This window comes from Balaenoptera physalus (genome assembly GCF_965194825.1).
Source record: "Balaenoptera physalus genome assembly, chromosome: X".
NCBI classification, from domain to species: domain Eukaryota; kingdom Metazoa; phylum Chordata; class Mammalia; order Artiodactyla; family Balaenopteridae; genus Balaenoptera; species Balaenoptera physalus.
In genome coordinates this window covers 39625479-39648423 of record NC_138903.1, presented here as the reverse complement: position 1 = coordinate 39648423, position 22945 = coordinate 39625479, and the positions used below count along the sequence as shown (strand labels likewise).

Genomic DNA, 22945 nt, shown 5'->3' with positions numbered 1-22945 from the left:
TTGTGGTGCACAGGCTTAGTTGCTCTGCAGCATGTAGGATCTTCCTGGACCAGGGTTCAAACCCGCGTCCCCTGCATTGGCAGGCGGATTCTTAACCACTGTGCCACCAGGGAATTCCCAGGCCGTACATTTAAAAAGATGTTTGTTATGCCTCTCTATGTTTTGTGTTGAGACAAATTTCACATAACATGAAATTAACCATTTAGAAGTGTACAATTCAGTGATATTTAGTACATTCACCACGTTGTGTAACCACCACCTCTGTCTATTTCCACAACATTTTTATCATCCGAAAGGGAAACCCTGAACCCATCGAGCAGTTAATCCCCCGTTTCCCACCCCCCAGCCCCTGGCAACCACTATGCTGCTTTCTGTATTTATGGATTTACCTATTCCGGATATTTCATATAAATGGTATCATATAGTATGTGACCTTTTGTGTCTGGCTTCTTTTATTTAGCATAATGTGCTGTCTGTTATATTTTATCTAGTGTTTTTAGCTGTTTTGTGTTGGGAGAATTTTCAGGACATCTAGTATATACATCATGTTGCTGGAAATAGAAGTCCTATATCTGATTATTACCGTGAGTAGGAAATTAAGGGACGTTACTGAAAATCCTTTTCACTGATATTTATCTGTTGGAGTTCAGAAACTTTCACTCAATGTTTTACTTTTTTTTTTTTAAAGCAAGAATAAGAGAGTTTCCTCTAATATTTGGTCAATAATTCCCTAAAACAGTGGGCATTCAAAGTATACATTCATTGTATCCATATTTTGAATACACTAAATTGCACCTAATAAATTACTAGAAAAAGTGATTTTTTTCTAACTTCACTATAGGGAAAAAAAATTCTTGAATCAGGAAAAAATGTGTTGTGAATACATCTCCTTGCTTATCTCTCCCATAGGGATCAATTCTTAATGAGCTCCCAAATACTAGTTAGAAGTAGCAATTGTTTCTCAAAGTGAGGAAATAAAGTCTCTAGGATAGGATAGCCAGAGGCAAACAGTATGGCACCTACCTCTTTTGATAGAATAATTTTGAATGCGCAAGATTTTCATGCGGTTTTGAACTGATAGAACAGTGTTTATCAGCTGAAGAGATTTGCCTCTTGGGAGGGACTCCAGATTTTCAAGGATCTTTCTCCTTTTCCTTTATCATGGGCAATTTTTATTCTCCCCCAAATTGTAGATGAAGAAACATTTATTAAAGGTAATCATCTCTGTAATTAGCCAGTAGTAATCTGGCTTTCATTTTCAGATGCACTTATTTTAATGGGTGAATCTGTTGAGGTCAACACAGGACCACTGAAGACAGGATCTTTGAAGTGAATGTGTGTGATCTTAATGGATGTAGTTCATCACTTGCTTTTTCATCACCCAGTATTCATGTCTCGCAGCACCTTTATTCATCTTAGAGATGAGCTTCTCAAATGCATAGGCCTTATTTGCTCAAATTGTCCCTTATTTGTCTCAGTTGGATAGGAAAAGAATTACATTAGAGACTTCTTAGACATCTAATTCAACCAGTTCAGGGTGCTTTCATCTAGACCAATGGTTCTCAACAGGGGGTGTTTCCCCCCCTCCAGGGGACATTTTGCTATGTCTGGAGACATTTTTGTTTGTCATAAACAAATGGCGGGGGAGGGGAGAGCAGTGGTGATGCTTCTGGTATCCAGTGGGTAGAAGCATGGTATATCACTTAGGGTTCTCTGGAGAAACAGAACCAGTGAGAGGCACATATATAGATGATGAGGAATTGGCTCACCTAACTGTGAAGGCTGAGAAGTCCCATGATCTGCCATTTGCAAGACGGCGATCCAGGAAAGCCAATGGTGTAACTCAGTCCACATCAGAAAGCCTGAGAACCAGAAGAACCAGTGGTTTAAATTGCAGTCTGGGGCTTCCCTGGTGGCGCAGTGGTTGAGAATCTGCCTGCTAATGCAGGGGACACGGGTTCAAGCCCCGGTCTGGGAAGATCCCACATGCCACGGAGCAACTGGGCCCGTGAGCCACAACTACTGAGCCTGCGCGTCTGGAGCCTGTGCTCTGCAACAAGAGAGGCCGCGATAGTGAGAGGCCCGCGCACCGCAATGAAGAGTGTCCCCTGCTTGCCACAACCAGAGAAAGCCCTCGCACAGAAACGAAGACCCAACACAGCCAAAAATAAAGTAAATAAATACATTTTAAAAATTGCAGTCTGAGGGCTGGAGATCAGATGAGATCTTTCAAGTCAAGCAGGCAGGCAGCAAGAGGGGCAAATTCTTCTTTCCTTCACCTTTTTTTCTAGTTAGGCCCTCAATGGATTGCGTGATGCCCACCTACATTGGAGAGGACAATCTGCTTTACTAAGTCTACAGATTCACATGCTAATCTCATCCGGAAACGCTCTCATTGACACACCCAGAAATAATGTTTAATCTGGGCACTCTGTGGCCCATCAAGTTGACACATAAAATTGACCATGATACCAGGAGTGCGGCTAAGAATCCTACAATGCTCAGGACAGCCCCCAGAACAAAGAATCTTCCTGTCCAAAGTGTCAGCTGTGCAGAGGTTGAGAAACCCTGATCTAGCCTGAAGCAGTTTCAGAATTTAAATCATGTTCCTTCTTGGTCTCAGATGATTTTTTTTTTCACACACACACACTGTATTTTATTTTTACAAGAGATAAATAAACCGACACCAAACATTGTACATGGATGACCACAACAAAAGCAACAATGATTGCAATTACCAAACACGAAACACACTCATACTATGTCATAATATTGACATTCAGTCCAGTAATCCTCCACTGTAACAGCTCCTTTACTTTGCAGTGCAAATTGATTTGTATATTTTCTGCCTCTGAGTCCTTGTGGGATTTTTTTTTTATTCAAACAGAAAGTCACAAAAATTATAATCAGCCTCATCAGTTCACTCAGTTCCATGTAATTAATTTTTTTTCATCTTGATCTTTGTTAGCACTTTTATGAATTCATCAGTTTTCCATTAGAGTTCTGAAAATGCTTATTCATTCAGTTCAGCAGTATAGTCAGTTACCAGAAACCTGTACTTGTCAGAGTCTTTTCCATGAATTTCTTGAAGATGAAACCCTTTTATAGGAACATTTTTGCAAAAGCATCAGAGTACACCCAGAACTGTCTGTAAATGACAAAAGACTTAAAAATGACCACGGTTAATGATTTGATGAAAGTTCATAATAATGCAATTGACAAGGAAATTTAGTTATTTCTGAGATATACATTTTAAAGTAATAACTAGAATTATGACTTATAACATTATACCAGAACATATAAGATTTTTAGAAATTTCATGTAATGTCTGAAACATTTATATTAACATATTTCCATACAAATAACCCAAAGAAAGTTTAGTATTAGTTGTTGTTTTGGTTTGTTTGTTTGTTTTTTATACTGCAGGTTCTTATTAGTCATCAATTTTATACACATCAGTGTATACATGTCAATTCCAATCGCCCAATTCAGCACACCACAGATGATTTTTGAAAATTATCTATCTATCTATCTATCTATCGATCTATCTATTTATCTATTTATTTTTGGCTGCGTCCGGTCTTAGTTGTGGCACGCGGGATCTTTCTTTGCGGCATGCAGGCTTAGTTGCCCCACGGCATGTGGGATCTTAGTTCCCGCATCCGCTACATTGGAAGGCAGATTCTTAACCACTGGACCACTAGGGAATTCCCTCAGGTGATTTTTAAAGACTTTTTAAAATGCATTTGAAGTCTGCCAGGTCAGAGAATATGCTGTTCTATTAACACTTTGATAACAAAATGTTAGCGAGGTAAGATTTAGTCTCTCATTTTTTTAAAAAAAAATCTTCATTGGAGTATAATTGCTTTACAATGGTGTGTTAGTTTATGCTTTATAACAAAGTGAATCAGCTATACGGATACATATATCCCCATATCTCCTCCCTCTTGCGTCCCCCTCCCACCCTCCCTATCCCACCCCTCTAGGTGGTCACAAAGCACCGAGCTGATCTCCCTGTGCTATGTGGCTGCTTCCCACTAGCTATCTATTTTACATGTGGTAGTATATATAAGTCCATGCCACCCTCTCACTTCGTCCCAGCTTACACTTCCCCCTCCCCGTGTCCTCAAGGCCATTCTCTACATCTGCGTCTTTATTCCCGTCCTGTCCCTAGGTTCTTCAGAACCCCCCCCTTTTTTTTTAGATTCCATATATATGTGTTAGCATACAGTATTTTTTTTCTCTTTCTGACTTACTTCACTCTGGATGACAGACTCTAGGTCCATCCACCTCACTACAAATAACTCAATTTCGTTTCTTTTTATGGCTGAGTAATATTCCACTGTATATATGTGCCACATCTTCTTTATGAGGAAATAGGCAGTCTACCTGAAAAAGAATTCAGAGTAATGATAGTAGACATGATCCAAAATCTTGGAACTAGAATGGAGAAAATACAAGAAACATTTAACAAGGACCTAGAAGAACTAAAGAGCAAACAAACAATGATGAACAAACACAATAAATGAAATTAAAAATTCTCTAGAAGGAATCAATAGCAGAATAACTGAAGCAGAAAAATGGATAAGTGACCTGGAAGGTAAAATAGTGGAAATAACTACTGCAGAGCAGAATAAAGAAAAAAGAATGAAAAGAATTGAGGACAGTCTCAGAGACCTCTGAGACAACATTAAATGGACCAACATTGGAATTATAGGGGTCCCAGAAGAAGAGAAAAAGAAAGGGACTGAGAAAATATTTGAAGAGATTATAGTTGAAAACTTCCCTAATATGGGAAAGGAAATAGTTAATCAAGTCCAGGAAAGGCAGAGAGTCCCATACAGGATAAATCCAAGGAGAAACACACCAAGGCACATATTAATCAAACTATTAAAAATTAAATACAAAGAAAAAAAATTAAAAGCAGCAAGGGAAAAACAACAAATAACACACAAGGGAATCCCCATGAGGTTAACAGCTGATTTTTCAGCAGAAACTCTGCAAGCCAGAAGGGAGTGGCAGGACATATTTAAAGTGATGAAAGGGAAAAACCTACAACCAAGATTACTCTACCCAGCAAGGATCTCATTCAGATTTGACAGAGAAATTAAAACCTTTACAGACAAGCAAAAGCTAGAAGAATTCAGCACCACCAAACCAGCTTTACAACAAATGCTAAAGGAACTTCTCTAGGCGGGAAACACAAAAGAAGGAAAAGACCTACAATAACAAACCCAAAACAATTAAGAAAATGGTAATAGTAACATACATATCGATAATGAGCTTAAATGTAAATGGATTAAATGCGCCAACCAAAAGACATAGACTGGCTGAATGGATCCAAAACCAAGACCCGTATATATGTTGTCTCCAGGAGACCCACTTCAGACCTAGGGACACATACAGACTGAAAGTGAGGGGATGGAAAAAGATATTCCATGCAAATGGAAATCAAAAGAAAGCTGGAGTAGCAATTCTCATATCAGACAAAATAGACTATAAAATAAAGACTATTACACGAGGCAAAGAAGGACACTACATAATGATCAAGGGATCAATCCAAGAAGAAGATATAACAATTGTAAATATGTATGCACCCAACATAGGAGCACCTCAATACATAAGGCAAATGCTAACAGCCATAAAAGGGGAAATCGACAGTAACACAATCATAGTGGGGACTTTAGCACCCCACTTTCACCAATGGACAGATCATCCAAAATGAAAATAAATAAGGAAACACAAGCTTTAAATGATACATTAAATAAGATGGACTTAATTGATATTTATAGGACATTCCATCCAAAAACAACAGAACACACTTTCTTCTCAAGTGTTCATGGAACATTCTCCAGGATAGATCATATCTGGGGTCACAAATCAAGCCTTGGTAAATTTAAGAAAATTGAAATCATATCAAGTATCTTTTCTGAACACAATGCTGTGAGACTAGATATCAATTACAGGAAAAAAATTGTAAAAAATGCAAACACATGGAGGCTAAACAATACACTACTTAATAACCAAGAGATCACTGAAGAAATCAAAGAGGAAATCAAAAAATACCTAGAAACAAATGACAATGAAAACACGATGACCCAAAACCTATGGGATGCAGCAAAAGCAGTTCTAAGAGGGAAGTTTATAGCAATACATTCCTACCTCAAGAAACAAGAAACATCTCAAATAAACATCCTAACCTTATACCTAAAGCAATTAGAGAAAGAAGAACAAAAAAACCCCAAAGTTAGCAGAAGGAAAGAAATCATAAAGATCAGATCAGAAATAAATGAAAGAGAAATGAAGGAAACAGTGGCTAAGATCAATGAAACTAAAAGCTGGTTCTTTGAGAAGATAAACAAAATTGATAAACCATTAGCCAGACTCATCAAGAAAAATAGTCTCTCACTTTTCAGTGTTCTAGCTCAAGAAACTTAACACCCGTATTCTGGTTGGATATTTCCCAAAATACAATCCTTAAACCACTAATGGGTGACAAGAGTTCCCCTGGAGAGCTGTAAACAGACCTAAAAATGTAAATTTTTACATTACATCAGTGTTTCTGATCACATGCAATTCCATAGACTTTTACTGAATTTTGTGGCACTAGTTCTTTTTCTACTGGAAAGTGGAATGAGTAGCGTCAACAGCTATGGAATCTTTTTCTCTGCCGAAGTCATTCTCAGTCAAAAAACGATTGAGAACCACTGCTATGAAAACTTTTCTTTTCAACAGCTCCTCCCCATCAGCCTCCTGCTGAGATGGTCCATTCTTTCTCTCTGCTACTCTTTTCCTATAGATCTTGGTCTTCCTTCAAGACCTACCTCAAGACCCCTCACACTCATGGATGCATTCATTTATTTGTTCATTCATTACATGCATTGAGAATCTACTAAACACCACTACCACTATGCTAAGGGCTAGGGACATTGGAAAACCCCCAAAAGACAGAGTTCCTTGAGTAGCTCATTGTTGGAGGAATTCTGACCTCTGTTAATACTTCCCTTTCCCTGCACCCCACAATTTAATACTTAATTATATCCTGCTACTTATTACTCTCAAATTGACTTTTTTGGCGTTGATTTCTCCTCCTGAACCAGAACAAAATATCTTTTCAGGCTAGGGTTGCCAGATAAAGTATGGGCCATCCAGTTAAATTTGAATTTCAGACTAACAACATCTAATGTTTTCAGTATGAGTGTGTTGCAAATGTTGTATGCAACACATTTATATTTTAAAAGATTATTCAAACAACAAAGTCCTACTGTATAGCACAGGGAACCATGTTCAATATCCTGTGATAAACCATATTGGAAAAGAATATGAAAAAAAATGTATATATATGTATAACTGAATCACTTTGCTGTACAGCAGAAATTAACACAACATTGTAAGTCAACTGTACTTCATTCAATAAAATAAATTTAAAAAAAAGACTATCCAAATGTACCTGGGCATCCTGTATTCTTATTTGCCAAATCTGGCAATCTTGTTTAGAGCAAGCGTTCTCTAGTGTTTTCCCTACATCTCCAAGGACATATGAGAGAGGCCTGGATGTGCAGTCAGGACTCAAACAAACACTCAAATAAGCAGCTGTCTCATTCCTTTGAGGAACACAGAAAGTTAAAATATTCGTCCTCCAAAGGTAGGAACAGTGAGTAATTTGTTCTAGTTGATAGTGACATCATAGCTAAATCAGTTGTGATCTGAAGCAGAAGCAGGCTTCCAGGAAATGGTGGAGTTTAGGGTGTAACTTCTAAAATATCAAATTAGGAGAGAAGAGAATCCATGCCCTAGGGATTTTTTTCTTCCCTCCAGGAGGATAGGGTGGATGACGGTCTCTCTTTTAGTCCCATCCATTCCAAGGTGAGTTTCACACAGGGCGTGTATACTGATAATGCAGGGAAACAACTTGTTTCAGTCTCAATTATTTGGATAATTAATCACGGAAATTTCACCACAAATAGTATTTTTTTTTTCATCTAGCACTTTGCTATCAACGAACACTATGCTATTTCTGTGGTCGACGTTGTAACTGAAAATACCCGGAGCTGCTCCCGAAATCTCAACCGTGATGAAATGACTTGACTTAAATGCCCAGAAAGTATAAACAGCCATTGCCAAATAGCATCCATTTTGAGCCCAGCAGGTCAGAGTTTCTATTTGCAACCTCAACTACAAGTATTGCTTTTTGGAGCCTGAAAATGCCCTGCTATGTGGAATTGGTCGGTAAATATCACACACATATAGCCCAAGTATTATATAAACAGGAACTACTGTCACACAAAATGCCATGACAACTTCACGACACGTGAGCTTTCTCATCCTTGTTTTTCATTGCCAGGAGTCCTGCGTTCTAATCTTGGCTGTATAAAAGGGTGCTGTTTTTTGCAGGAGGAAGGAGTATCAGAGATGAAATTACTTCCTGTTCCTATTTAGAGCCTTCTGTCTGTCCCACTGTCTCACTATTAGGGCCTGCCTGACACTGACATTGCTCCTTGGTCCCAAGGCTTTAGATGGACTGCTATAGGGACATGACTGGAGATGTAGACCAAATAGCTCCAAAGGTCTTTTCCAGCTCTGTGGCCCACATCATCAGTCCTCTTAAGATGGGAAGGTATTAACTTTTCATCTGTCTTGAGGAGATGGAAAGTTTATTTGAATTTGTTCTAGGTTATTCCAGGTGGAGAACCAAGAAACTGAATAATTTACTAGAGTAGGAAGTAAGGAAGATGGGGAAACTTTATTTTCTTTGGAATACAGTAAATCCTCTATTATCCAACATAATTGGACAGTATTTTTCAGATTAACACAAATTTATCAGCCAATTACCAGTTTTCAAATCTTTTGAACATAATCAAATATGCTTAATAAAATTACAGTAAACAGATTTTTTAAAATATCTTATTCTGAAAAATTTCATAAATGTACACAAGTAGAAAGAATAGTACATATGTGAAGTAAGTCAGACAGAGAAAGATAAATATCATGTGATATCACTTATATGTGGAATCTAAAAAAAAATGATACAAATGAACTTATTTACGAAACAGAAACAGACTCACAGACATAGAAAACAAACTTATGGCTACCCAAGGGGAAAGGTGCGGGGAAGGGATAAACTAGGGATTTGGGAGTAACGTATACACACTACTGTATATAAAATAGATAAACAACAAGGACCTACTGTAGAGCACAGGGAACTCTACTCAATATTTTGTAATAACCTATATGGGAAAAGAATCTGAAAAAGAATATATATGTGTGTGTGTATATATATATATATATATATATGTATAACTGAATCTCTTTGTAGTATGACTGAAACATTGTAAATCAACTATACTTCAATAAAAAAAATAACAAAATAATGTATTCCTCATGCACCTATCACTTATCACCCAGCTTCAATATCTATCACCATTCTGCTAGTCTTGCTTTATTTAGAGCAATCACTATGTCCTCTTAGTGTATTTTAAAGCAAATCTCAAACACTATGTTGTTTTACACTCAAATATTTAGTATGCATCTCTAACTGATAAGGATATTTTTATATAACCACCATGCCCTTATCACATATATCAAAATGAACAATAATTGCTTAATATCATCTAGTAGCTAATCCATAGTCAAATTTATCCATCTGTCCCCAAAATATAATTGGTGTACTCTAATCAAGATCCAAACAAGTCTACACATTGCATTTGGTTGAGCCTTTCAAGTTTCTTTTCTAGTGAGCACAATTTAATCTGTTTTTATTGGACAATTTAGAAAACATTCCAGGATTTCAGAGACTCTTGGGATCCTTAGCATAATAATAATTACACTGCACATGGCCAGATGTCTGTGAGTAAGTGATTATAGTATACAGAACATCAGACTGTGGTTTAGAACTTTGGGATAGAGAGCTTCTTCCAAGTGATACACAAAGAACCAAAGTGAGACCATGGCCTTTGACACATAGCTTCTTTCAGAAAAATGTGTAAAAGACTTAGTTGAGCTTTGTTGCCTTTGTTGTACAAATGCTTTAGCTAGCATTTTCCAGTTTAAAACAAACACCTCCAAAACACTACCTAAAGTCAAGACTATCTATTAGAGAAATCACAGTAAAATTTGAAGACATTTCTACTGCAAGATTTTTATGGGTGTAAGGTATGTCAAGAAAGAGCTAATGGGTCATTTGATTTACTGAGAGAGAAAATACACCGTTTCCAATAGGATGAGAGGCTTCACCAAAGCATCTAGCTAGGCTCAGGAAATTGGGGAAACCACATGACAGGGGACCAAGAGGGGAAAAAAAAAAATCAAGCAGCGGTAACACAGAAGGTATTGGGTTGGCCAAAAAGTTCGTTCGGTTAGTGAATACATTGTTCAATACAGCTCTTGGTGAGGATGAAAAATGTCTTATTTTTTCTTAAAACGTAACGAACTTTTTGGCCAACCCAATACATGAGGTTTCAGCAAAGTGACTCAGAAAAAAGTACCTGAAGAGGGCTAAGATAAGAGGAGAAAAAAATCCTGATACTGTGCATTTATCTGCCATAACAAAATATCACACACTGGGTGGCTTAAAACAACAGAAATTTATTTCTCAGTTTTAGAGGCTTGGAAATCTGAGATCAGCGTGCCAACATGGTCAGGGTGTGGTGAGGCTTCCTGGCTTTTACGTGACCACCTTCTCACTGTAACTTCACATGGCAGAGGGAGAGAGAGCAGGAGAGAGAGAAAAGGAGAGAGAGAGAGAGCTAGAGGGCTTTGGTGTCTCTTTCTAATAAGGGCACGAATCCTATCATTAGGGCCTGAGGGAACTCATCTAAACCTAATCACCTCCCAAAGGCCCTACCTCTAAATATCATCACACCGAAGAAAGGGCTTCAACATATGACTTTTGGGGGGACACGTAGCACATGGGAACCAAGGGAATGGAAAGGAATGAAGGGCAGCGTGGTGTCAATTGTCTCAAGACAAGAGTGTCACTGTTCTCTTGGGAAATGCAAAGACAGAAAGTATATTTAACAGTTTTCCTACCCCTGTATAGGAAGTGCAACCTATATATGCCTTGGATGGAGCAGGAAAAAATGAAAATGATAATGTAAGAAGTATGATGCTGACTTATATAAAGTATAGGAAAGCAAGGCTCAAGAAAGGCAGGCAGCCATTTGGATTTTCCAACTAGTTTTGGGTACAGATAAAGCTGTTAAACAGCCGGACTTAGCAAACTGCTGAAAACTAGACTGAAAGCTCTCTAAGGGTAGGGTCTGGGTCTCTACATCATTACTGCCTTTAACACTTAACAGTGCATCTGCCCTGTGATGGGCATTCAATCATACATGAATAAGTGAACTATTTAGTCCTCATGGAAATAAAGTGACCACATGTGTGCAATGGTTGCGTGCACCTGCCAGCCCGGCTATATCAGGAGCTTTGAGGATGTGACAGCATGTTTCCTGTCCTCAAGGTAGACATATGCAATCAACAGAGTTTAATCCGAGTGATAGTGAATTCCCTGGCGGTCCAGTGGTTAGGACTCCACGCTTTCACTGCTGTGGGCCCGGGTTCAATCCCTGGTCGGGGAACTAAGATCAGCCAAGCAGCCAAAAAATTAAAAAATATAATAAAAAATTAAAAATTGTTGTTTTACGGATTCAGTGTAGGTGGAGATGAAGGGGGCCTGAGGACCCCGGAAGGTTAATGTGAGCAGAGAGACTGACCTAGACATTACAGGAGAGGCAAGGGGCTTGGGCAGGCAGCGGGAAGACAGAGCAGTCTGGTGATGGGTTGGCAAAGACAGGGAATGGGTAAAAAGTAAAGACGCAGGGGCTGGAATGAGCCTGGGTGGTGGTGAGGAGGCTTGCTCAAAAGGATATGCGTGGGGAATTATGGGGAGGGCTGTTAAAAGCAGGGGGACCAAGGTCAGCTCAAGGGATGCCATGAAGCCAGGTAAAGGGTCTTAGACGTCATACGAACACCACGGGGGCAAGGTTGATCACATTTTGCCATCTCCTCGCTTAACATTTCTGCATTCGAGTCATTGTTAGGAAAGTTTTACCTACTCCTAGTTTATAAAGGATTTCTCTGAGCACTTGTATAGTTTAATCTTTCACATTTAAATTCCTGATCTGTTTGGAATGTATCCTGATATATATTGTGAGACATGGATTCAATTTTATCTTTTGCTTTATGGCTATCTAGTTATTTCAGTACCATTTATTAATAACTCCATCTTTGGGGGGACATGTCAGAAAGACAAAGAAGTCAGCTTGAAGGGGCACCCCAACTCACAGACAATTTGACCAAAATAAATAAAGATAGTAGTGGATTATAACCTACTGAATAAAATAAGGATCCATGAGTCCATCCTGCTGTAAATAATAAGCAAAATACATTGAAGATTTGATGAGGAATAAGATATTTACATAGTCTCAAAGTACCTCTCCACAAAATAGTTATTACTACAAACGAAAAAAGTAACTTTATAGAAGAAGCCTGGAAGATACCACCTTAACCAAGATATCAAAATTAACATCACTAGTAACGGGACCAATTGAAATTGTACCTGATGGGATGCAATTAGGAGAACACAGACTTCTGTGAGATCTCTACCAAAGATGCATAAAATGAATCTAATCACAAGGAAACAACAGACAAACCCATGCTGAGGGACATTCTACAAAATTCCTTGACTAGGGTCTTCTAAAGTGTCAAGATCATGAAAGTCAAGGCAAGACTGAGAACTGTTCCAAATTAAAGGAGTCTAAAGAGACAGCACAACTAAATGCAACATATGATTCGGGACTGGGTCATTTTGCTAGAAAGGACATTATTGGGACAACTGGCAAAATTTGAATGGAGTTTGAGGATTAGATCACAGTTGTGAGACAACATTAATTTTCTCATTTGGAGGGCTGTATTGTGGTTTTGTAGGAGAATGACATTGTTCCTAAGAAAGACACACTAAAGTAGTTGGGGGTTGTGGTGATGGGACATCGTGCCCGCAATTTATTCTCAAATGCTTCAAGGAATAAAAGGTTCTTTGTACCGTACTTGTAACTTTTCTCTAGGTTTGAGACTGTGTAAAACAACATAGTTACAGAGAAAAAACCACCTCCACCTTTTCCTGATTTGAGATTCACCTTTTATCACATGGTAAATTTCCATATGCAATTGAATCAATGTATGCAATTCCATTCCATTGAGCTGTGGATTATATAGCTCATGAATTAATGCCACTCTGTTTTAATCATAGAAGCTTTTCTACTGTTAAAAAAACAAAATTCATATGAGTAAATTTAAAGATCTAATTGGCTTTATTCAATGGTTCATGAATTGGGCCAATATTATAAAATATTGGCTATATTCCCTGTGCTGTACGATATATCATTGTAGACAAGAGATTTTAATAAAGTAATAGGTTATAGAATAAATATACAAAAATGAAAGTCCTCCATTAAAGAAAACAATATAATATTCAAAGATATAATGAAACAAAAGACCTCATTCACAATAGAAAAACAAAACCCAGGCACAAAATTAACAAGATACATCCAAAACCTATATGAGGAAAATTACGAAACAGTTTGGAAATACACAGAATTCTACTTGATTGAGTAGAAAAATATTTCATGTGCTTGGATAAAAAGAGTCAACATCATAAAAATGTTTGCTCTTCCCAAGTTAATTTTATAAATTTAACAGATTCCAGTAAAATCTGTCAGCCCCCTTTAGGGGTTGCCTCAGCTGTTGAAAGCCGTGTCACCATCCCCAGGCAGCCCACTACCAACGGGGGATGAGGCAGGAATACAAAGGCCTGGCCCCTGCTCCAAGGGGGAACAAGTCTGCAGGGCCATTCCAGTCCCAGAATTCCCTGCACAGTTGGCTGAACCTTCCACTGGGACTGAATTACAGGTCAACTTCTCTAACTTCCTGCTTCCTTCCTTTCCCTTCTGCAGTCCTAGATCCTGAGAGCACTCGCTAACAAATCTCCTGTTCACTAACCTCCGTTAAAGTGATTAAACACCCTGATGCCTTGATAGCCTATGTGAGCAAACTAATACCTAACCCAGTTCAGGCACTTGTATCCAAGAGATGGAAATTCAAGAACAACCAATCACAAACAGCCAGCTAAGCTTTCCCAGATAGGCAGCTGCTTAAGCTCTAGCCAATCAAATAATTCCCTTGCTTTGCTTCCTTCTCTGATGTGTAAAAGCCTTGCCCCTAGCTCCTGCCATCCGAGTGCCCCCCCAATCACTTGCAGTTTGGCGCTACTCTATTCGAATAGATTTTTGCTCAAATAAACTCCTGAAAAGTTTAATGTGCCTCAGTTTATCTTTGAACACCTCTATTTCAGAGTCTGTTTCCTGAGTAATCTAGACTGTGACCCAGGTTGTTGGATTTGGCTTAATCTGTGAGGACAGAATCCTCAGTCCTTCATGCTTTGGGCACAAGACTGCTCTCTACCCCTGAAGAAAATGATCTCAAACTCATTATGATACCACTTAGGTTCCTGAGGAACGGTAAATTCCTGCAGTGTCTCTAGGTTGCCCCCTCTCATAGAATATTTTTCTTCCCTTGTAGATGTGGGTGTCTGACTTAAAAAACATGATGATGCTATATATCTTCTGAAGAGCCCCCCACCAGCCTCGGTTGCTGGTCCACAATTCTGGCTGCACTGCCACAGACAAACGGATCTCCGTGTGCACTGCCAAACACCCGTATTCATTATGTAATATGATATATCTACTTAAGATATATTATTTTATGTGAATAGTTATAATATATAATTAATTAATATGGACTACATTAATATATGTATATGTAATATATAGTTCTATGATTATATTCAGTCTATTACTATATATTTCAGAGGTATGCTCAGGTTTTCTACCTTCTGTAATACATTTCAGGTTTTTGCAGTAGATTGCCCAATCCCCGCTTCACTTATTTTTACAGTTGTTCATAGTTGAAGCCCCTAATGGTCACAACATCCATAGTGAAGAATACTTTTTTCCTTCTTTAACACCTTGATTTCAATCATTTCGTATAAAGTGAATGTCTATTACTTAGAAGAGTTCAAGTAGCTCAAGCTCCAGCTATTAGCGTCATTTTGTAATGTGTAACCCTCTCCACCAGGAACATGTCTTGCTGTGGTAGCTGTCTATGAGGGGAGATTATTTAACACAGGACTACATAAAGATAACCAAAGGATTGATTCTGCATCCGTGACCTCACACTATGAAATGAGAATCATATAAATAAGAAGAATTAATTTATTTAACAACGAATAGTTAGTATATGGTGGGGCTCTAATACTCATTTCTAATTTCTTCTTCCCCAAAGAATTGGTGAAAACCCTTAACACGGTGTTCCTGGGAAATGTTCTGAGCTTCTCTTCTTCCTGAGCTGAATAGTTTGCAGTTTGCTCTTCCCCTGTGTGTCCCCTACAATCCTTGTCATGTCATCTGATACATCACCCCTTGTTTAGGAAACTTTATTGTGATTTGTAGAAATACTCTTAGTCTCGACATACAGTCATTGTAAAAAAAAAAGAAATCACTTTGGGTCCAGTTGGTTTAGCACTTATGTTGCAAATAAGATTTGTTTTTCTTCATCAGGCTCTGCAACATGTCTAGGTATGACCTCTGTCTTTCTGAAGCCTTGGAGCTTGGTGTTTTGGCCTGAGGCCATATGTTCCGGGGCCCACCCCTCTGTGTTGTGCCCCTTTGTCCCAGTCCTGCCCTGTTGTGGCAATGAGGTCATAGAGGAAAGAGCCATCCTCTGGTTCCTTGGGCAGGAAGAGTCATTTCTCTTCCCTCTCAACCTTGTGTCTATGAGCCAGTTCAGCGCATCCATCTCACTGCCGGCCTGTTAAGGACAGTCATGAGGACCCACTTGTCCTCTGCCTTGTTCTCTGCCAACTCTGCTTTGATCCAGGTCCTGACCAGTCCCCTGTCCCTGGGGCAGGTCTTTCCTTTGGCATCTCAAACCAGCCTGTGGACTTTTGAGTTGAATCTCAAGCTTCTAGCCCAAAGTCCCGTGAAGGGCTTTGACTTGGAATGAAGCTAGGCTCCCCCAACTCTCTGGCTGCTTGAGGATGTGATTCCCCTCTAAGCAAGTCCTTGAGGCCAAAAGTAAGGTCTTGGCCCATCGAAAAATCCCCTACTGCCTTTTTGTTGTCCCCAAGGAGGGGATTTAGACACTCTCAGATTAGGATCCAAGCTGATGATGGATTTTTCACTGGGCTGAACCAGAGGCCCTATAATATTTAACCATTGTTAAGTTGTTAAAATTCCTATTTAACATTGTTAAAAAGCAGCGATGGCTGAGACCCTTTCATCATTTGATACTTCCATGTATATTTCAAAAAAAAAAGATTAACAGAGAAGTTGGGAAAAAGAAACTGGTAAACTCTAAAGAATCTAATTTTAAAACAAAATTTTCTATTCGCTGTCAGGCTTCCAGTGTTCAAAAAAAAGTGAAATGTACAACTTAGATAATATCTGGCGAACTCTGTTCTGCACAGACTACCTCTTTATTGAAACCTCCTGTGGCATCATAAGAGACTCACCGAGATATCTGTTAATGAAAAGCTGGACAGCAAGAAAGAAGTAATAAGGACATTTTATCTCTTTGGCAGTCTTCTAATAAAAAAAAATGAAAGGAAAGTAAGTTCATTTTAATTGATGAAAGAAACACGGATTTCATCAAGTTGGAAAAGGCAGATAAACACTGCTCGGGGGCAAACAGCATTCCTCTGGGCTTCTTGGTTAAAGGTGCTGAGCATTGCTCTACTGGAACATGAATTAGGTTCATGGTAATTGTCTGTTTCCATATTTGGTTTTCCTAGGATTAGCATCATTTCTGATCGATAAGGGAATATTTCCAATGATGAGCACAGTGCCTGACACAGAGCTGGTGTTCAATAAATCATTCTGGAATGGATGAATAAAAGATAATGCAAGATCTCTTCCTGCAGGAGTTTATTATCTACTTGGGAAGAGAAACACACACACACACACACACACACACACACACACACACGATGCTTCCTATCATTTTCTTCATTGTTAATATTTCACTGTCATCTTATTTTTCATTATTAGTTTTCTAGTGTTTGTAGTAAGTCCTAAAGGTGGTCAAAAGTGTTCTTTGTACCCTGGACTGTGTCCAATTTTTCCAACTCTCCAGCCTCAAGCTTGCCTCCCAACTCTGCCTGGCGTGCTCATCTTCCTCAGCAGTTGATTAACTCCTGTTCATCCTTCCAGGCTCAGCATAGTTGATGTTCCATAAATGCTTGTATAATGAACAGACATCTTATCATTAAGATCACCTTGAGATAGGTCGGGGCTCTGGACCGTGGAGCTGGTTCTGAAACTGGTGGGGAGCAGAGGCCTGGAGAAGAGTGGAATGTGTTCAAGGTGTGTGGTCCACAGACAGCAGCACTGGCATCACCTGGAGCTTGTTAGAAATGCAGTTTCTCAGGCCCCACCCCAGACCTGGGTGATTTGTACCCACATCCAAGTTTAAGAAACACTGCTTTTAGAGGCTTCATCTTGCCGCATGATGCCAAGGGAGAAGATGGACCTTGGCAGTTACCCCACCTAGGAGGCTGAGGACCCTGAACAGGCCTGGACAACTGCCCGGATGTGTCTCTAAAGGCTCCTGTTCCCTCCACAACCAAGGCTTGAGTTCAAGCCATTTTTGACCTCATAGAGCACAACGTAACTGATTACTTTTGTCTGGGGAAAATGCTGTTTGCCAGTGAGTTTTCTCCGTAAACACCATGGAACTGCAGTTCCTCTCCTGGCCTTGCTGCCCATTGGATATCGAGAAAGGATAGTCAACCTTCATTGGACTCAAAGTTTTATATGCCCAGGCCTCTGGCTGACTTTGCATTGCTGGAACCAAGCAAAAGACATCCCAAGCAGATCTCACAAGCATCCTTTCCACCCGTCCCGTCCCACCCTCCTGGATGTGTGATTCTCTTGCAGGCTAGGTAAGGGGACAGAGTGTTCACAGCTAAGGAGCCCGCAGCTTCAGGGACCTGTGGATGGAAGTGGATGAGTAAGACTTGACAAGGAGGAGGCCAGCACAGGCTGCCTGCTGGGTGAGGCAGTGGGGATGTGGGCTCAACATTCAAACACAAGAGCTGTTTTACACCAAAGTGTGAGAGATGGAAGTTTCCAGAATTCAGCTTAGAGCTGGACCAAGACTTTCTCTGCCACCAGTGACTTCTTAGTCACAGACATGCCCAAACCCTCTTCTAGTCTGAGGGCAGCAGGAGCTCAGAATTCTTTGGCAGCAAGTGGATACACGGACTGGGGTGGGATGAGATAGAGGTGTACTTCAGGCTTCATCAATTCACCAGACCTGGAGCCAGTCCCCCACCAGGCCCACAGCTTCCCTATTCTGAACAGAAGCACTTCACAGTTATTTCTTGAAAGAGCCACACTACACTGCTTCTTCCTGCTTTTGGTTCTCAGAGGTGGCTTTCCGGGTGGTATGAAGAAGTAGACCTCCATATTACTTAGAGCTGCCTCAGCTTAAACACTTGTCATCTCGTTGAATCATCCTACGTTTGGCAAAGCCCAGGCCCATGTCCCAGGGCTATAACTAACTCCCCTTGCTGATTCAGGGGGGCCTCTGAATTCTACCCTGACCATCCAAGGCCTCACCCTGACACCACCAGTTTCCTGGGTTCCTGCCTCAGCAGCTCCCACAAGGGACACACTGGGTTGCTCAAGGATCACTTGCAAACATGAGACTTTTTTTTTTCCACACACACACACTGTATTTTAGTTTTACAAGAGATAAACTGACACCAAGCATTGTAAATGGATGACCACAACAAAAGCAACAATGATTGCAATTACCAAACACGAAACACACTCAAACGTGAGACTTTTTAAGATAACCTTTAGGTGTTGCATTTGCAATACTAGGGAAGAACCTGCCTGAGTTCACTGTGGGCGTAAGGGCAGGGAGAGTGGGGAAAGATGTGGGTATTCGGAAGCAGGTGAGAGGGCTTGGCAATCGCACTCAAGTATAGGCCAAGGTAATGGCAATACTGTGTGGTAGATCAAGGTGGGTCTTGGAATCTTCCTGGCTTTTTAGAAAATCATTATTTCTGGCTTTTTATCTTGCCTTTGCCCCTCGCTAACTACTTTATCTCACTTTCCTCATCTGTAAAATGGGCTGTTGTAAGGTTTAACTGGGAATTATGCATGTAAAATGCTTAGTACGGTGCCTGGTACCAGAAAAGCCCTCATTTGCTGTTTGCTATTCTCTCTACTGCTCCTTTCCAGGGAGTCCCTGGGGTGCTGGAGGAAGACACCCAATCTGCCATCCTCCCAGCCCCCAAGCTGAACAGCGCTCTAGGGAAGCTGATGGGAAAATACCGTGCAGTGCAGAAGGCCAAAGGGTGGTGGCTCCGGGCATGGACTCTCGGAGGCCCTAGGTGACCTCTCTGCTCCGGCGTCCGCCCTCCCCAGGTTTGAGCGGCGGAGCTCCGGGCGGGGTCGGGGGCGGTGCGCTCCAACCAGGCCGGCGCGTAGGCGGGCGGGCGGGGCTCCGCGACCCGACGCCCTCGGCCAGCAATATAGCCGCTCGGCTGAGGCGCTGGTGCGCGGGGGCAGCTCAGCGGGCGGGGCCGCGCGATCCAGACGCCGGAGCGGCTGGCACCGGGGTGGCCCGGAGAGGGACGAGCAACATGAGCAGCAAATGCGACGTGGTCGTGGTGGGGGGCGGCATCTCAGGTCAGTGGCGGCTGCGCGCCCTCCTTTCTCCTCCCTCCTCCCGGGCTCCGACAAGTGGCCGCCCAGGGAGGCACGCGGGGCGGCAGTGGGGCGGGGTGCCCCCAGGAGCCCCTAGACCCTCCGTGCGCCGGAGGGGATCTAGAGGGTCCCGAGCGTGCACACGGAATCCTCCCTCGGGGGAGGGATTTGGTGCGCCCCTGGACAGAAGCGGGGGGCTGAAAATCTGTTGAAGGTCTGGGGCTGGACTTTGAACTTCTTCCCCGGACAGCTGCCAAGCCTGAGCTTGCTGGAATTTTCAAATCGCGGGGGAAGAAAATGGGCAGGGGACAGAGTCTTACTAGGGGGTGGCATAAAGGTCAGTCACTTGCCCCAAGCAAAGGTCAGTCACTTTGTTGCAGCCTGACCTGGACACTCTACATCCTTACTTGGAGCAGGCGTGCACCACTGCGTGTTGTTATTCTGGAACCAGGAAAACGACCTTGAACAGCTCCCAGTTCAAAAAGGATTGGACCCTGGGGCAGTCGATTACCAACGACCCTCCTGACCCTGATTCTTTGTGGTTCCATGATTGCCATGGGTCTGCCTGGGGCTGCAGGGCCTTCTTGTCAAATGCCTCTTCTCCTCTCATTCCCTCCTCCCCCCACTCAGTGGCGGTGGCCAAGAAGCCCAACAGGGGTGGGGACAGAAACTACCCTCTTAGACACGGGGGGAGAGGGGCCGTGCACACAGCAGGGCCCCCAAAAAAACAGAAGCCAGAAGAGGGATGGGGTCAGTGGGGGAACCCACCCTCTCAGGAGGGTCAGGCGGACCCTATGGGATGGAGTCAGTGGAAATAAGCAATGCTTCCAAAACAGCTTGTCTAACAGACCCCTGACGATGCTTTGGCCGAACCCCCAGGACCTCCTCGTGCTTGAGCAGTAATTAGGACACCTCCACAACCCGTGAATGTGTTAGCTAAAGTATGCCCTAACCAGATCTCAGGAGCAGGGCTCCACCTTGCTCCCTGTGGGGCGGGCAGGGCAGAGGTGCTCCGACTCCCTTGTGCCAGGTGAAGAAACCAAGGTGTTGGATGTTGGGTGCTGCTCCTCCACTCCAGCCTTCCTCACCTTTGAGTCAGATCTCAGGTTACCACTTCTGTCTGCCCGGTCCCTCCTGAGCTCACCCATGCCAGGCTCTGTGGCCGGTGCTGCAGGTACACAGGTACATAAGCACAACAGCATGCTGCCGTAGGCTAAGGCTATATAGATGCCATTGTCTTTCAGTATTTTTGACATCTCCTCTCCTAGAAGAACTTGGACTCAAAATCATATCTACCTAGGTGTTTTAGAAAATATCGCTAGATGCGCCTCCATGCTGCCTTGCACAGCACCCCATCTTAGGGAAGCTGAATGCTCTCTTTCTAGGCCCCCAAAGTCCTTTTCTTGCCCAAACTATGTCTAACGGGTTCAGATTCTTCTGTTTTCCCTCTTATTTTGGCCTTTCTGATTCATACTCCAAACCTTCAAGCTCACTCAAATTGTTCATGTTAGACTCGTATGGGAAGGATAGATAAGGTTTTAGCTATTTTTCCAACAGTGGTGAATGTCTACTCTGACCCCCAAACTCTCCAAACAAGGGACTGGTGAGTAGATCTGCCTTTTCTCAAGAACCTTACATAGAATAGGCATTGTTCTACATGAGGATAAAACCAACTAGTCATAGCTAGGTCACAAGGTCCTTGTGAAAGGTAAGTGAAGCAATGTGTGTGGAAATGGCTTTGCAAAGTCTGACATATGTATGAGGTCTTACAAGAGTTTTGCTCATTTATTCAAACAGTAGGCATTAGGGCCAGCTGCGGTAGAGGATGCAAAAATGGGTCACATTGTTCTTGTCCTGGAAGATTTATCCGTTCAGGAAGGGAGGTGAGGTATCCAAACAAAGACAATACAAGGTAGAAAGCGGTAGGTGTCACAAGAGGGGTCCACTCATTAATTCATTATCCATTCATTCAAGGAACATTTGCTTCCTGTCCCACATCTTATCCCAAAGGGAATGAAAGATGAATTAGGCAGAGCCATTGCCCCTGGGGTAGTCACATGCTGAGGCAGGAGGCAGAGTCATGAACAAGTAAAACTAATGACCTATGATAGGTGCCTTAGTAGCAGGAAGTTCTAGGCAAAGTGCATGTCCAGCTCTGCCTGAGAGTATCTGGGCAGACTTCACAGAGGAGGTGACACTTGAAGTTGATCTTAAGGAATGGATATGAATTCACCAGGAGACTGGATGAAGAAAGTATTTGAAGCTAAAGAACAGCTTATATAAAATCACAAATATGTGAGATATTCTCATGCTTAGGAAACATAAGAACTTCAGTATGGAGTGTTGGGGGGACTTGTGAGAGACCAAGCTACAAAGGTGGGTTGGGATGAATTTTGGGGAGCCTTATATGTCATCCCACAAAGATTTAGTTCCTTCTGAGGTCAGTGAATAGCCACTGATGATTTTTCATTCACAGAGTGGCATGTGTTAAGTGACAGGAATATGGTGATGCAAAAAGAGGGACGTGCAGAAGAAGAAGAGCAGGCTTGGGGGAAAGAGGGGACATCTAGAGTTGGAGGTGCTGGTTGAACTCCCAGGGAGAGATGTCTAGCAGCTGGAAGTGCAAGGAACAAGTTGGGCTGACAGACTCGTGTGACAGAGACATTTTAGTTGAAGCCACTGAAGTCCATGAAATGACCCAAACCAAGAGCAGAAAGAGAAGAGAGGATGCCTGGGACAGAACTGGACAAGGGCGTGCTTACCTCCTCCACTGGGAGGAAGATATTACAGTTATTCTTTTTTCTTTTTTAATAATAATCTTTTTTAAAAATTAATTAATTAATTTATTTATTTATTTTTGGCTGCATTGGGTCTTCATTGCTGTGCGCAGGCTTTCCCTAGTTGTGGCGAGCTGGGGCTACTCTTTGTTGTGGTGCGCGGGCTTCTCATTGCAGTGGCTTCTCTTGTTGTGGAGCACGGGCTCTAGGCACACTCGCTTCAGTAGCTGTGGCACGTGGCCTCAGTAGTGGTGGCACACAGGCTTAGTTACTCCGCAGCATGTGGGATCTCCTTGGACCAGGGATCGAACCCGTGTCCCCTGCATTGGCAGGTGGATTCTTAACCACTGAGCCACCAGGGAAGCCCTACAGTCATTCTTTATAGTTTGATGAGAGAGA

At 41.8% G+C, this 22945-nt stretch overlaps 1 protein-coding gene across 1 annotated transcript in view; it reads left to right on the top strand.

Annotated features, from left to right (window-relative positions):
* Positions 1 to 19573: 19573 nt before the first annotated feature.
* Positions 19574 to 22945, top strand: part of MAOB (monoamine oxidase B) — a 104636-nt gene continuing 101264 nt past the window's right edge. The window contains exon 1 of the mRNA XM_082446553.1: positions 19574 to 19751. Within this exon, the coding sequence (XP_082302679.1) occupies positions 19706 to 19751 (46 nt within the window). The 5' untranslated portion in view covers positions 19574 to 19705. The remainder of the gene's footprint in view (positions 19752 to 22945) is intronic.